The sequence below is a fragment of the Dysidea avara genome, chromosome 8 (assembly GCF_963678975.1).
Source record: "Dysidea avara chromosome 8, odDysAvar1.4, whole genome shotgun sequence".
NCBI classification, from domain to species: Eukaryota; Metazoa; Porifera; class Demospongiae; order Dictyoceratida; family Dysideidae; genus Dysidea; species Dysidea avara.
In genome coordinates, this window is record NC_089279.1 from 35,930,915 (window position 1) to 35,947,663 (window position 16,749).

Genomic DNA, 16,749 nt, shown 5'->3' on the forward strand with positions numbered 1-16,749 from the left:
ACCAACTTTGCAACCTACTCTGAGTGCTGGCTATGGTATGTATAAACAGTGCCATAGCCAGCACTCAGAGCACTGTGTGTGCCTATGGAAATGATACGCATACACACGTACACAGGCAAGGGAGTTTAACTGGCATCAGAAATCACACTACTAACAATAATTAATTCAACTTGCACAAACACTAAAACAAGTCAAGTCAGCTATATTGATTTGTTTATATTGTAGGTGTGACATGTCTCTGAAGATGAGTCAGCAATGAAGTGACTCAACAAGGTGGTGAAGGTACAACTGGTGAGGGGTCTGCAACGCTTCAAATCTGACCTTTCATGAGATTTAAATCTCTGAGAATCCCATTAGAATCTTCTCAAATCTTGAATCTCTTCTGAATCTGTAGAATCCGTTCAAATTTTACCAAAATCTCTGAAATCTTTGGAAAATCCTTATAAACCTCGATAAATCCTTTGTAGGTTCTTGAATCTTCTCAATTCTTTCAGTAATCTTTAGGATATTATGTTGGATATTACCACTGCCTGGCCAGTTCGTTAACACCTGTTCTTGCAGCTGTCTGGCAGGTTCTTTACATTTTTTGTGTTGCGTTATGATTAGTAGACCATTTTCAAATTATTTTGCTAGTTGGACTGATTCAGCTGTCAATAGCTCTCCCCAACGGCGAGGTTCACGAGCTACACTGTAGATTCTCTATGATCCTTTATTAAGGCGAGGTGTAAGATGAGTCTACGTTGTCCACATGTAAAGTGTTAATTGTACAGTACAAACTCTCTTTATTCTAAGCTGCCGTTCGTTCCATCTTGTGTTTCATGAAGCTAGCTACTGCTGAGAGGATACGTCAAATGAGTGTGAAAATCTTAGTCACTACGTAGTCTTGCTATATTGTTAAAACTAGTGTTAAAACAAGCAGAAATAGATCAATGCTCTCTTAGATGCTTAATAGATTTAAAACTCATACTTTTGCACAAGTAAAACTTGAGTGCACCAGACGACTATACTGACCAATTATAAAAATTACTTAATGCTTGAATTAACACTGAAGATTGTTTACTATTTATTTGGGTTGCACCTCAGAGTTGCTGTATGAGTCTCCATGTATCTCACTGTGATCATTATTGCATGCACAAGACTTGGTACTTATAATTAGCTATAATGTGTGTATCACAAGTCTCTCCACAACAATCCAAATTTGGCTATAATCCTCGGAGAATTCTTTAGGTAATTTTACACATATAGTGTCAATGATTAGCTAATATTAATTCACAAGGTGAACAGCATTAAAGATGGAAAAACTACCTGATGATTTAGAAGTTGATGTACTGTCATTGACGGAGGATCGATTGCCAAGATATGTCGTGAATTCTCTCCGAGCTACAGGATATGATGAGCTGGAAGTGATTGCGTCTATGGATGTCACCCAAGGTGAGGTGAGCAGCTGCATAACTACAATTGAGGAATATATTGAAAGACAACACAACAGCAATACAGATATGTTACTATCCTGCTGCCTACCAGAGTCTGAAAATTCATTGCATTTCGAGTTTCCACCAGGGCATCGTATTATAATTTGTAAATTTGTTAAAGAAGTTAAAGAGTTGTATAAAGGTAAGCAGTAATCTCTCAAGGCTGTTTCTAAACATGCTAAAGGGGCTACAATAGCTAAAACAGTTAAAATCATGGACCACGCTTCCTTTCAGATTCCATTGTCGGTCGATGAGGTTACTTCCCAAGTAAACGAAAGCTTGAACAATTGGATACACCAGCAGAAAGTAATGTCCTGAATCCCCTAAAGGAAGGGAAGCATTATTCTGTGGATGTAATAAATCAAGATAATGGGAAAATTTCAGCATCAATAAACTGTCACATGTGCCGCACATCTATCCATTCACACCCTCAAAAATAGCACTTTGGAATTCAAAATTGGACCAGGCATGTAAGGACAGCCATAATGTTGCTAATCCTAAGCAACCAAAACTCTTTGCCAAGTAATTAGCTCCAGCTTCAAAAAAGGAGTGTCAAACTAAAGAACTTGTTGTTATGACTGACAGCAATCAACAGGTTTTTCGCTAAGCCCCTCCTTCACTGTGGAAGGAGGGGCAAACCCAACTATTTGTGAATCTCAAAAGCAAAGAAAAATAGATCTTGATCCCAACCAAACTGTTATTACAGACTATTTTAAAGTCCTAGATGAAATCGAAATTCTAGCCAAAGAGAATGAAAGGTTATCAAGACTATTAAGCCAGTGTGGTGTAAATCCCTACAGTGTAGGTGATGGTTATAGCTTAACCCCAATATTGAAGAAAATGCTGGTAAATAGTGAAAAAAAATCTGAAATATCCAACACAATGTAGGCACTCAGAACTGAAGGTGTGTTTAGGTTTAATGATCTAGCTAAACACATTAAAAATCACAATGTACCCAAAGTAGTGTCCATTGAGGAAGATGCAACGAGGAGGGTGGACTATGATTCAGAGACCGATAGATGTGTTGGTTTTGTGTTTCCAGTTGATGATCGTGGTCTACCTCTTGATGATTCCTTTTTAGCTACATCATTTTCTGTGATTGAAACAATGTTCAACAGTGCGACCATTGCAAAATATGCATACAATTATATGGCACAGCCTTTATGTGTAGTAAATGTTCCACCATTTTGTCTGGCATGTTTTGGCACAGATTAGAAGTTTACTGCTGAGCATGTTCTACAGTGTTGGCAGCACATATACTAGGAATGTGCTAAGAGAGGTGTAACTGTAGTTAGCTTTGGCGATGGAGGCTCTACAATGATGAGAGCTATGAAAATCTCTGTGTTTGCGATAGATCCTCCTAATGATGTCACTTTTCAAACATCTAAGTCCTCAGTTATCATCGATCCAACATGGAAGAGTTGGTTTTGTATTAAACCGACTGCAATTTCATATGTTCAGGATGTGGTCCGCATTGCAGTTAAGTTTAAGGCACGACTATTAAACCCACAAGTAAACCTTACGATGGGAACTCACCATGAAACAGGAGTGCATCATTGGGAGCAGCTGTGCTCAAAATATGGCAAAGAAGACCATTTTTTAAGGGACAAAGATTTGAACCACCACGACCACCAAAATTATGATGCCGTGTTGCACATAATCAATGCATATCCTCTACCAGGCAGTAGTCCTGAGGTGTGTGCAACCAAATGTTACATTGAAATACACCCTGTAATACAGAATGTGGTTGACAGTTATGAGGATAAAAAGCCTAAATTGCATCGATAGGATTAAAAAAAAAAACACTTTTAGGATGAAGGTATGTAGAATCTTTTTGCCATGGATGCTAGGCTCACAGACATGTGAAAAAACTTTTTGAACTGTGAGAAGCATGAGCAGTATTCTTTCAACCATTTTTAACTTAGGTCTGCTGAGAAGGCTTCATCACATTGGCATTCAACTGACTTTGCAAGTAGATCTGAAAGACACGGTCAAACTTCCAACTGTACCGTAACAAGGTAGGAGAAAATAAATTCTTTTTATCATCATTGAGCGGTATTACTAATGACGAGATTATCTAAGCTGTGCAAAAGGCCAAAATAAAAGTGAAAGAAGCTGTACAAGAGCTATATAAGTACTGTATGGACAAGCTACTGAAACTACACTTTGTATGGGACAAAGAAAACACCACTGATGATTTGCTTGTTGATGTAAAGACTATTGATGATGATGATGATGATTATGATGGCACCGTTGATGATTATGGCCTTGATTTGGAAAAGCTAGTGATGATGATGATTTATTGGCTGTCATTAAAGAGGTATGCTCGGAAACACCAGTACAAGTAGCCAATGATATTCAGTCTGCCTTTGATGGAGGAGTGGTGAGCAAAGAAACTAAAGAGAAATCACAAAAAGCTTTGCGGCCTTTGCCCATAAAGAAGTTAAAATCTGAACCAATTCTAATGTATTCATTGAAGGGTTACAAAGACCTTGATACGTAGTTGTTTAAGTGAAATTCTTTCCAGCAATGCAAAGCAGGTCATCTTTCCATTTGTTGAAGCAAAGGTAAAAGGACGTGTCATTCTTATTAAGAGAACAACTGCCATAAGATTGTTTCAAGAAATTGAACGTGTTTCAGCTGATCGGTTTATTAGGGTTAGACTAAAGCAACCATATGCTAGCTGTATGAATAGCCCTAAACAAAGTGATGCTGTTGAGAGACTTGACAATGAGAGCACACCAGGTAGCACTGTAGATTGCAATGGGCAAAAGGATGATCAGGATATTGCTGAAGAAGCTGTGAAGGGTTCTATATTGACATAGTGCACTCCAGGCGCTAGAGCGGCAGAGTTTCATGGACAGAATGATCCTAAGGTTGTCAAGGAAGTTATGAAGAGCGATATAGTGATGGTAGATGCTAATACTATAGTGTGTGATGAACAGAATAATGATTCTCACATCACAATTGAGGAAAGTTTGAAAAGTGATACTTTGATGGAAGCCACACCTAAAGCTAGTACTTCACAGTGTCCTGTACAGGATGCTGTTGGAAGGAAAGTGTTGAAGAGAGATGAAATGGCATGTGTTCATGATGTTATCACAGTTGATGTTGATGATGCTGATTTTGGAGGTAATGGATACAGTATACAAACCATAGAGATATGCAAAAATCAGAAGAACAGCTGAAATTTGGTTGTTATGTTTTGTGCAGAGCAGAAAGAGACATGTTGTGTAACAACGAGTGGTTAACAGATCTGCACATGAATGCCATACAAGTGTTGATAAAAAAGCAATTTCCACACATACGTAGGTGGCCTCCAGTAAACAGCCATACTGTATTCAAAAATTAGTTTGAAGCCATTTGAAGATGGTATAGGGTCACTGCAAATTATTCACACCATTGGGTTGTTGCTTCTAGCCTTCTACCATGAACTGTACACATGCTGACATTACTATCTATGATTCACTTAGCTCTTCAGTCAGCATAGAAACCCAAAGAACCCTAACTAGCTTGTTGAAAACTCAAAAGGACCGATTCAAACATCTAAGGTGAACAAACGGTCAGGAACCAAGGACTGTGGGGCCTTTGTGGCTGCTTACTGCACCACTGTGGCTTTCGGAGAAGATCTGTCTTCTCTTATCTATGATCAGAAACATTTAAGATACCATATTCTAAAATGTTTGGAAGATAGTAAGATCTAGGTTTTTCCTACAATCAGTGAAAGAAGAATAGGATCGAATTTTGTCTTTGTGAATGTGTATTGTACCTGTAGAGGACCAGATACCAGAGAGGTGATGGTTGCTTGTGATCAATGCAAGAAATGGTACCATGCAGAATGTGGTAAAGGTTGCCTGAATGACTTGAAAAAGAATACATGGCTTTGTTTAAGTTGTGCTAACTAGTATAAGGAACTATTTTGTATAGCTATGTACATGTGTCATGGCTGCATGTGTGGAGCATAATATTGTACCAGTGATGTTTAGACTACTGTGTATTTTAGGTAGCGATATTGTTCTTTACGCTACATTGTAACTTTACCATTTTCATAGCGATTGTACACTTTGTTGTACACAGGTGTAATGTTGCAGTATTGCAGTTGTTTTTTATCTACTTTTTCATCATATTAAATCAATGTACTAAAGTAGAAAGGTATACAACTAGGTCTCAGTGCATGGGTGGCAAATTATATGCAGCCTGCAAATTTCGCCTATATAGAGGCTTTGTCAATGCCATAGATATTATTACATACCGTGTTACATATTTTGTATATCCTCGTACTTAGCTACCCCTTGAGCTATCATTTATTGAGATATTTATGTCGAGGGCCCAACTGAGGACCTTCCTGATCATGAGGCTCAGTAGTGGTGAACACCTCACATAAAAAGTTCTGTCTTTCGTGTTAACTCTCCGCTATGCTTAGTAGTGCTTGACTGATTCGCTCACACTGATTAAAGTAGCTCTTTATGAGGAATGACACATCACTTGTTCAGTACGGTAGCTAGATGGACACCACAGTGGAGATCAAGGCTCAGATCACAGCTCGGATCACAGCATGAGTTCTGTGTCGACTTGGGTAAGCTGAGCGAATAGCTAGCTATGTTGTGAATCGACACCAGACATGCTGTTCATGATAAGATCATACAGCACACCTAGTTTCCGGGGATAAAACAGTGTGGTGTGTCTGTGTGTTGGTATGCCTATCCAATACCCATGTGAGCAAACAAGCTTTGGGCTACAAAAAATAAACCTTTATTCAACGAGAAAAGGCTAGTTACATAATACATATATATTGAAGGTTAGTTTTCTGTTTTCGTTGAAGAGGGTCACTGAAACTAGGTGAAACAGTTTAGTAGGGGCTAGCGTATGTGCTGTAACAGGTGTATAACTGGAAAACAACGTAGCAGTCCTTGTAAACTACCAGAACAGCATGTTGAAAGGGAGTGTGTCCCTTTGTATGCAAATGAAAATTAATAGCAGCCATTAGGCTTTGTGTAGAGAATTTGTGTATGAAACATGATAGACAAACTATAAAACAGTTGAGAAGATATTTTCTGCACATAATTTGTGGTTGTACTTTGTGGTTTAAAGTGGTTTGGTTGAGTTATGCTTCCTTACTGATGCATAGCAATGTAAAGTGACAACATACTGAGTGTTTAATACATGTAAGGGATATTTAAGTTATTACTGAGCACATGGTTTTTAGAGGTAGCACAACTATGACTGGCTAGCCAATATTGTGGTTGGCTTTTGGCGCAAGAATTATGAACACTGTCACTGGACAGTGGAGCTGTTTATGAAGCTGGTATAGTACAAGTGTCCTGAATAAATATTAGAGTACCAGAGTGGTATGTACAATGTACTTAACAGGGAGAACTTTGACAGAAGTAGATAAAATCCTCACTACATGAGATCTGAGTTGATGAAACCACAGAATCATATTACAAGCTGGCCTTTATACATACAGATTTTGCAGATACTGATTTGTCAAGTTTTTATCTTCTGTCAAAGTTTCCTTGTGTAAGGTAACAAGTATACTCACTCATCTCTTCCTGTGGTTTCCTTCTTCTCTTCTCTTCCTTGTTGTTTGGCCCTTTCTATCCTCCTCCTGTCTTCCGGTGATATCAGGTTGAAGACGGATACTTCTTCTCCAAGAATGTGGCCCCTTCTTGCAGCAGTTAGCAGCTGCTTCTTGTTACCACCGGCAACCGACGACTTCTCCACAGATGATCCAATAAATTTATGGAATGGTCGATAGTCCCGAGGCAGTGGGGGACACCGATACTTCTAATGAGAGAGAATACAATGATAATTGTTAAACAGAACATGTACAAGAAACTGTTGTGTAAAAATTGCACTAGAACCATATGACATGGTTAGAGTGTATACTTGTAGCTACAAATATGTATGGTAGTTATCCATACAGAAGAAGTGATTGTACTATTGTGGTTATTCTTCAGCAAGTGAATGTTCTATTAGAGAAGTTAAACAGATTGCTGACAGGCTTCACTATCTGAGTTGTACAAACTCAACTGTCACACAAAAAAGTTCAGCTGGTTCTACTGTACATACAGACGAACCTCTCTATAATGACACTTTAGTGCCAAGCAGTTTTCACTACAATAAAGAATTTTAGTAGATAAAATAATCAGACTGGTTGGCACCAAAATCTCTACTATGGAGGCTTAGTCTATTGTGTTCTTCATGTGGAGAGTTTGTAGTTCCACTGTACATGGTCAGTTTATTACAATCCAACAGGTTACGTGATTACTTATTCCAAGAGATGCATGCAAGGAAAGTATTGACACATCATAGCTAAATGTATCAAACAGTAACAGTAGTACTGTTTAAGTAGGGATCCCCCCAAAAGTGACGCACACTGCCTAAAATTCTGCCTTCAAAAATCATCCTAGACACATCTTGGACAGTGAAAATCACCTGTATGGAATAGTATTAGTCCAATACAGCATTAAAAACAGGAAAACGCTAATAGGCGGCTGGATATAGATTACTTTCTTTTTTTTTTTACAAAAATTGCTAAAACTTGGATTTTAGTCTGACTGCCTGCCTGACCACTGTCACAAGCCTAGAGGCCAAACGAAGCAGCGTACAGCCACCATTTTGTGCTACAATAACAAACTTAACCAGTGGAATATGCCTTTTGGGGTTCTAACAAGTTTGTGTCCTCTGCACCTTGTCTTTCCAATCGTATTCTTGTTATGGCAATGAAACTATATCGTGGCATTAATTTTTCCTATCAACACTTTCCTTGAGCAGCATAGCTGTTTACACACCGCAGCTTATTTACGCTCAGTAGATACCATGATGGGTTCAATGCCACACCTGTTAATTAATGCAATCTTACGTGGTTGATTACCTAGAACAGTCTATCACGATGACACACCCTGTTAATTATTGGTCTAGCTGTATTCATAATGCTAGCACAACAAAAATATGAAAAGTGACACAGTCCCTGGTAGGTAAAAGATTCGAGATACTCTAATACAGCAGTCACTAATAGAACAATCACATGTGTATAGCTGTATGCTATAATGAAAAACCAAACAAACTAGTATATTAAAAATTATATTTAAAAATGAAGTAGGGATGCAAGCAATAAAAAGTAGTGAAACAAGAGATGAATGATGGTATTACACTTTAGCTTGGTGGGAAAATCTCTAATTTGGCATTGAACAAAATGATATACCATGCCAATGTAGGGATTTTCCCACTGAGCTATGCTGTAATACCATCATTCATCTCTCCTTTCACTACTTTTTATCGCTTGGATCTCTACCTCATTTTTAAATTTTTAAAGTTTAGAAATTTTCTATTGCTAAACACACCAACAGACACAAGGGCTGGCACGTCACATAGAACACTCAATAGGGAAAATGACATTTACACTACTAATACAGTGGAACCAGTCTGTTTCGGAACAAACTTTCCTGGCCTTAATACACAGGTGGCTGCTTTAGACAGGAGGATTCATGTATAAATTTCTCACTAGGAGAATTTAAAGTTGGTCTTATAGAGAGGTGGCTTTTCTAAACAGGTGGTCGCTAAGACAGGTTTCTCTCAGAAGAGAGAACATGTGTTGCACACCACTTCATTCATAAACTGACTATTAATAATTGCAGTAAAAAACCAGCCAATAATGGCATTCACTGGGGCTTAGTAGACATTTAGATACATGTAGCACTCCACATAAACTTCAGTAAGGGCCTTCCAGATTTCTTGACGAAATATTACTGTTTCGCACACCTGTAACACAAGGGCTCTTTCAAAACGAATTGAAGCTTATGCATAGTGCTATCTAAAGATCTACTGTATGATACAAAATTTCGGAGAGAGAAATTTTGGTGAACACTGACTTCAATTCACCAAAATTTTCTTGTCCAAGTTTTAGTAACCTAGAGCTAAATAGAGCTAAATGCAGTACGACATCAACATTTGCTAATACTTTGTATTCTATCTAGAGCTAAATTGCCAAAATTTCCTCCCATCGAAACTTTATATCATACAGTACCAAACCCTAGTGAACTTCAAAGCTTGCTAAGTTTTGTATTGCTACTATTGAAATTCCACATACTAATTATGCAATTAAAGCAACTTCCTCTGAGTTCCTTTACATAAACACATACTGTACAGTGTATCACCAATGTGGTCTGTACTGCGTACGTACATACCTTGGGTCGTCTAGTTGACTTGCTGGCCTTCACAAAACACTCCATGGTCCAGCGGTCACCATGAGAGTGTGGACCTGTCCACCCATACTGCCCTTCACCACCACCGCCACCAGTGTCCATTAAACTGCGGTCATAATCTTGTCTCTTCTCCACCTCATAAATGTCATCATCTTCCTCTTCAAGAGCCCCTACACCAAATGCCTACAAGGAACAGCCAGTGATGGATAACGCACTTGCAAAGGTTAGTAACTATAGTACAGTGGACTTCTTGTTTCCTCACAACAAATAACACAGCCCCTTTCCACAGAACACCATAGTGGGCAGACAATAACATTTGTACCACTGATGCTAAACCGTCACACAGTAGGCATCGAAAAGTTCCCATTTCGTGAGCATTTTGTTCTGTTGTAAAGGCAGCAGAATGACATTGAAATGACATTGAAATGTCAATGCAACACAAATGGAATGGGAACCTTTTTTATACCTACTGTAATTTTTCGATCACTCCAATAAATTATGAGAGAATTTTCACAATTTTGTAACACAATTGTTACAGTAATTCATAATACAACTTTACGCTTGGAATTGTTTTACTGTACAGGTGTATACAAGTAGTGCATGTACAGTACCAGCTAGCTACATTCCAACAAGCAAGGGTAATAGTATCATGTCTCTGCCATGACAAGACAGCCCTCATGCAATAACCTCTCATCTTACCTCAATACCTCATACAGACAGTTTAGTTTACCTGTCCAGACATTCCATACAGAGTCATGGTGGAGTCTTCCTTCCCTTCCTCCGCAGTAGTATCAATACCACTATAGCCAATGCCATGAAGGTCTCCTTTGGGAGTGAAGCTCCACTCTCCCACGTCATCAGGAGCAAACAGGAACTTCTGCATCATCTCTTCATATTTGTCCATTGGCTCAGGATGGACTGCACACCCATACACCTTCTGACCTCCAGACAATGAGGAGGATGAGGCTGTAATATTGATGATAGTTAGGATACTGTGATATTACAAAAAGCTCTAAAGTACTATTTCCTTTATCACAGTGGGGTAAACTTCTCCCATTCCTATATACATACAATACATAAATAAGCTACCATTTTCTCTATGATTCAGTGGTCCTTATTGGAAGAACTTCCAAATATAAGTATCCACAGTTTGCAAGCACCCTCTTAATATACAGGATCTCTTCTCACCTTCACTATGATCATGTAGTTTCTTAGCAACACGAGGACCAACACCTTGTCCATGTCTCCATCCCATCTTGGTAAGTAGCTGTGCCCCAATAGTGCTCCTGTGGGGAAGAGAAAGATATAAACTCTTGTTAAAAGCATTTATATTCTGTTAACATACAACGGGAAATTTTGACAGAAGAAAAGTTGGCACATATCATCAGTAAATTTGACAAAAAAAAAATCTAAACACGTAATTTAAAGACATTTATTATGGATGTAATTCATCAACTTTTCTTTCATTAAAATTTCCTGTCATATGGTGGGTGTATTACCATATATGGTGTATTACCATACAAACAGAGGACTGTTAATTATGAAAGAAATATTTGATGAATTCATTAACGTTTAATTGTACAACTGAATAAAACCATTTAGTGAGCTAGTATAGTGGTTTGGTGTGTGTTAAGTGATTTGTCTCATCAAAAAGTACAAAGATATATCAAATAGGTCAGACACCAGCTATTATACACTGTATTTAGTTGTGTTATGAAGCCTGGATAAAAAAAGCATAACGATACCAAGCTTACAAGCCAATTGTATGAATTAGGGAGTCACAGAAATTGGATTAAAATTTAATCAAATGTTTTAAAAATCCCAAACCAGTGATGACGTACCACGTTATAGTAAGGACAAGTGTGTCTTCATAGTTAGTTACCTTGTTGGTACAATCATGGACCTCAAGCTGTCCTCCAAGATGGATGCCTGCAGTGGGGCTGGACGCTTTGGGGCTTTCTTATCTGACAATAAGAACTCGTCTTTGGTAGCAACTTGTCTGGGGGCTATCCCATGTTCCTCCAAATCCTAAAAAACAACAACAACAGTTTCACTATATAGGAATACACAGTACTGCATATATCCCAGAGGTGGTAGTTGTAACCTTATAACATTGTAGTACATGGTGCCAAGCTTATTAGCCGAACTGAAGTATTGTGTTTGGGTGGCTGACTAACAGTTCTGGGACAGATATGACATGGATATGCAGTTCATGCTGTTAGAATACTGTGTAAGATACCCATGATACCCATGATCGTTGTTCACCATTTCATGAGATACATGTGTGATCAACCTCTTTTGTATCGTAAAGAGTAATGTTACAAATCATATAACATACTACTTGAGCCTTTAAAGATAGCATTTGAAATTCAGCTATTTCAACACAGTATGTATCTGGGCTGAAAGGATATTTATCCATCAAAATATAGGCTAATTTCACTACTTGTGGTATGTAATTCATCTAATTACCTCTTCATCCATGAAATCCTCAGGTTTAAAGCTACTACGATTAGTCTTCTCTTGACGTGATGACACAAACTGGGATGGCGCCCATCCTAAATATAGTACATACAACAAGCAGAGTTAACATCAATTGACATGGTAGTAGGGAACATACTAGTCTCACTATTATAAACCAACCCACGTAATTAAAGTGTAAAAATAGAGTTTTTTTCGTGAACCCAAGTGAGCTCCTACAGTGTAGATTTATGAGAAACACTTCATACAAACTCCACATCTGCCCACCCCAGTGTCTAACTAGTAAAAAGCTGATGAATATAGTCCATTTCTGTGTCAATTTCTAAGGTTTGATTTGATTTGGCTTATTGTCTATTCTCTAAGTAGTCGGCATAAGCCGTTCTTCCTTACTAGAACAACTGAATACACTGTAGCTATACAACAACACAAAGAACAAAGCAGAAATAAATACAAAACACAGAACAAAAAGTACATCAGTAATAAATAACTACACTACACATAAATACAAGCAGGACACATACAAATTATCACTTGTAATTACTTAAGTACATAGATTTAGCATAATTAACAAACGTAGGACAAGTTAATTTCAAGTTACTAAGAAATGATGCTGAAGAATTGATTGAATTTAAGTAGAGGCACTACAACAAAAATACTTCCTAGTTCTCGAGAGCTTAGAGCTACTAGGATTCGCAAAATAACCACCACAGCATGTGTTGTACAAGTGCTGACGTCCAAAGACAATTGGAGGATCTAATTATAATTCTCTTTTTACTGGTAGTAACGAAACATAGCAACAACAGATTGTAATTGTATAATGTTAGGGATAGACAACTCTCTATGATGTACAGACACATGATCAAATTTATGCAAAGATTTAGTTACGTGGACAGCATGATTTTGCAATTGCTGTAAACGAGCAACTTGATCCTTTCTCAAAGGAGGACCCCACACTGGCAATGCGTAAGTTATTCTAGAAAAGACCAGTGATCCTGTCTACAGTTTAAGGATGGGATATGTCAGAGTTCTGATGAGTACTTGATTCCTAAACGTTTTTGGTGGTTGACTTCTTTTAGCTGATTGTTATTAACAATGATGGAGGGACACAAGATTTTTTGAGATGATTTAGGTGTAAACCACATTACATTAGATTTAACTATATAGCAGACCTCTTAAACTTAGGAAATTGACAAATAGTAAAGTCCTTCACAAATAACTTGTATCCTACAGTAAATAATTATGTATGTGAATACAACAAAAATGTGGTAAGATTATTATTTTAAATTCACAAATTAACTTTCTAACACTATTAAATTACGCTAGTTTCTTATTTTACAACATAGTTATCAATACACATTAACACCTTCTTCAGTCCCCACTGTATTGTAATATCCTGCAGAGAAACCTCCGGTGAAAGCTCCATGGAACCTTCTCCTGCCTTGCTTGTCCTTTACATAAAAAGCTGCATCTCGCTTCTTCTTCACCTTTTCTCTGTCACTCTCGACCTCGAGGTTCTCAAAAGCAGCTCCAATCGTCACACAAGTGCCCCCACCAGACATTATCAACTAGATGTTCCCCTGACTGACTCGGCGCTAAATCTGAGCATAGATAATTATCTATGATCCGAGGCTAAATCTCTGAAGCATTCTAATTAGTGCTCAACATACAGTGGGTGTTGGCTTTCAACTCTTGAAACAGACAGAACGTTATCTTTGAAGAGAAACTCTATTAGTGAGGTACTAAGTTGTGTTTAGTAGTATAGTGTATTTTGTGTTGTGTGGCGTTGTTGTGTGGCCTAAAACAATACTGTACGCTTTTTCCTAGCTTCCTTTTAAAACTCTTTTTAGTCCATGGGCCTCTACCACCTGCTTCAATGCTTATTCTGTTAAAAGCGGAACGAATGTCGTCTATACTGTTTCCAGTATCATAGATGACAGTATGGTATGCGTTTCGGTAAACTTTTCTGTTTTCTCTGGCAATGATTCTAAATTCTATAGTGACGCCTAAAATGCTGACTCAACTTCTCCATGTCAAGCAGCGGATGATGTAGTGTTGGTGTTGAAGCATGGGTATTAATTTGATAAGGTGGTTGTGATGTTTTCAAAACATGTAAATTTAGTGAAGTCTGAAGAAGGCAATTTATTTTGCTTGCTTGCCTAGGAGCATCATGTCAAATGTTGGCAGACTTCGTGATGATGTTGAGCAGGTCAAAGGGCAAATGGTCGACAACATTGGAAAGGTCATAGACCGAGGTGAACGACTTGATGACCTCAATGAAAGAACAGACAATCTTAATGCTCGTGCCGGCGAGTTCCAGGTTGTTAGCACACGGCTGAAGAGGAAGTTATGGTGGCAGAACTGCCGACTCTGGATAATCATTATCATTATTGTCATAGTAATCTTGTTGGTGCTTGCAGCAATCATTGCTGGGGCTGTAGCTGGATCTCAAGACTAATTTCTATTTATAGCACACCCATTGAGTGACAGCTTCCTGTAACTAATTCACATTCTATCATATCATGTTTGTACATATCATCCTTTTTATAGCTCCTCCCTCATTTAATACATGTGACATTTGGTCTTAGATAAGATTCACATGTGTATTGCATTTTTAAATGTTTGAGGTAACATTAGGGTTTGTAAATAGTCCACTGTTACTTATCAGCATGGCATTGTGCACCTATCAAACGAGTGGGGAACACAAGTTTGATAATGAAGTTTGATGGGCTGAAAACATCTCTTAAGGCTCATAGTACCACACTCACGTCCTACAGAATTAGCAGGGGGGGGGTTGATTTTCCCACCTATAAATCTGTGTCCTTTATCGTAATGGCATAATTTGTGAGTCTAATCCCCATCTTCCTTCCCAAAGAGCATTCTGAACTCTGTGAGAAACGAAAGTAAACATGTGCATGAAATGATATATAGACATGACTTTAACATGGGTTGCATTTTCAAGGTGAATTTTGCATGTGTCATCAATGAATTTCACCAGACCCATTGCTTTCCTGCATGGGGGAGATGGGTGATACATTTATTGTAAGACTCGTGATCTAGTGAAGATTATAATATACAGATTTCAGTGTGTTACCTTGTCTTCTGTGATGACACTACCTCTGTCACTGGTTGCCTGTTTGCAAACTTTGATATCCTGAATGAGGAGTGGCATCACTAAGTCACATATTAGTAATGTGTTGGATGGGTCTGGTTCTGTTGTTACATGTTGTCAAATGATATGTCCTCTGTCTTTTTCTGTGCCATGCTGTGTATGTTTTGGTCTTTTGGTATACATGGTGTTCATGAATTCATTGTTCTGCACAATATTCTGTAGCTGCATTGAGTAGCTATAGGGTCTGGCGACATTTTATTTCAGAACCCTTCACTGCATATATGTTGTATAAGCATCCCTTCTGCCTCAAATTATTTGGAATATCTATTCTTTTGTCAAAATAATGCAAGGCTATGTCACCCGACTCTACACAATACAGTAGACAGCATCTGAGCATGGGAGTTACCATGGTAAAAAAAGAGAACATAGTTGTAGTGAATGGGGAATCACCAGAGGAGGTTGGTCACGCGTCATAATCCTATGACGCGAAATTATGCAACCAAGCATTGTTCTATGTGTTAAGACTTGTTTGGCAGCTAGGAAAGCAGTGCATTGTACTGAGAAGGTTTGTAACATCACTGGGACACTCTGGTATGGATATACAATCCGTCCTTTAGAATGTTAAGAGGTGTGGAGGTTGAATTAGTTCAACCCTTCCTTTGAGATCACGGGATGAATGATGACACGTGACCAACCTCTTCTGGGGTATCACAATGGATTTTGGTTGGCCATATTTATTTATTTAGAAAATGGACACTATTCTTAGTACTATAGTATGTTCACGTTGAGCTGAACCCTCAAAAACATTTAATAACTCATGGATGCAATTACACACGATCTTGAAATTTGGGTCATTTGTAGTACTGCTTGACCCGCTAAAAATATTTCAAATCTTGTTGTTCAAATGTTTGACATAATATTTACGGTCAATCAAAATTGTCACAATACATTTCCTATGGGGAAGCTGTATAAGTACAGTGTCCAATACAGCCCCTTCCCAAACCGTACGTGTCTGTTGTTGACACCTTTGCTGTTACTAATAATCATCTGGTTGGCTGAAATGTTAACTCTGTTGAGAGAAAAAATCCACTTTTAATTTTTAGCCGTTTTTCAGGATTCAGATCAATGTGAACATACTATAGTTGTTTATGATTATCTTGTATTGTACTTCATGACATTTATAGAGCTGATCATCATGTCCAACGTTCATCGACTGAGGGATGATGTTGAAGAGGTCAAAGGCCAAATGGTACAGAATATTGAGAAGGTCATAGACAGAGGTGAACGACTAGATGACCTCAACGAGCGTACAGAACACCTCAATGCTCGGGCTGGCGAGTTCCAGACCGTGGGTACCCGTCTGAGACGGAAGCTGTGGTGGCAGAACGTTAAGCTGTGGATCATTCTTATTATCATAATAGTTGTGATCTTGGCCGTTATCATCATAGCTATTGCTGTGGGGGTATCACAGAGCAACAATTAA

The 16,749-nt window shown here is 38.3% G+C and overlaps 2 protein-coding genes across 2 annotated transcripts in view; one reads left to right on the forward strand and one right to left on the reverse strand.

Annotated features, from left to right (window-relative positions):
* The window catches only part of LOC136265058 (G patch domain-containing protein 1-like), a 42,081-nt gene extending 28,242 nt beyond the window's left edge, over positions 1-13,839 (reverse strand). The window contains exons 1-7 of the mRNA XM_066059833.1: positions 13,521-13,839; positions 12,149-12,234; positions 11,562-11,707; positions 10,868-10,965; positions 10,410-10,645; positions 9,662-9,862; positions 7,015-7,259 (exon numbers count right to left, since the gene is read on the reverse strand). Coding sequence (XP_065915905.1) covers positions 7,015-7,259; positions 9,662-9,862; positions 10,410-10,645; positions 10,868-10,965; positions 11,562-11,707; positions 12,149-12,234; positions 13,521-13,716 — 1,208 coding nt within the window. The 5' untranslated portion in view covers positions 13,717-13,839. The remainder of the gene's footprint in view (positions 1-7,014; positions 7,260-9,661; positions 9,863-10,409; positions 10,646-10,867; positions 10,966-11,561; positions 11,708-12,148; positions 12,235-13,520) is intronic.
* A 1,822-nt stretch (positions 13,840-15,661) lies between these two features.
* Positions 15,662-16,749, forward strand: LOC136264982 (vesicle-associated membrane protein 8-like). Its single transcript, XM_066059745.1, has 3 exons — positions 15,662-15,724; positions 15,803-15,857; positions 16,451-16,749. The coding sequence occupies exons 1-3, from the start codon at positions 15,662-15,664 to the stop codon at positions 16,747-16,749; spliced, it is 417 nt and encodes a 138-aa protein (XP_065915817.1).

Coding starts and splice junctions, on each gene's coding strand:
- LOC136264982 (XM_066059745.1), top strand. CDS start 15,662: ATGGGAGTTACCATGGTAAAAAAAGAGAACATAGTTGTAGTGAATGGG. Junction 15,725..15,802: donor ATGGGGAATCACCAGAGGAG/GTTGGTCACGCG, acceptor CTTGTTTGGCAG/CTAGGAAAGCAGTGCATTGT. Junction 15,858..16,450: donor AACATCACTGGGACACTCTG/GTATGGATATAC, acceptor TGACATTTATAG/AGCTGATCATCATGTCCAAC.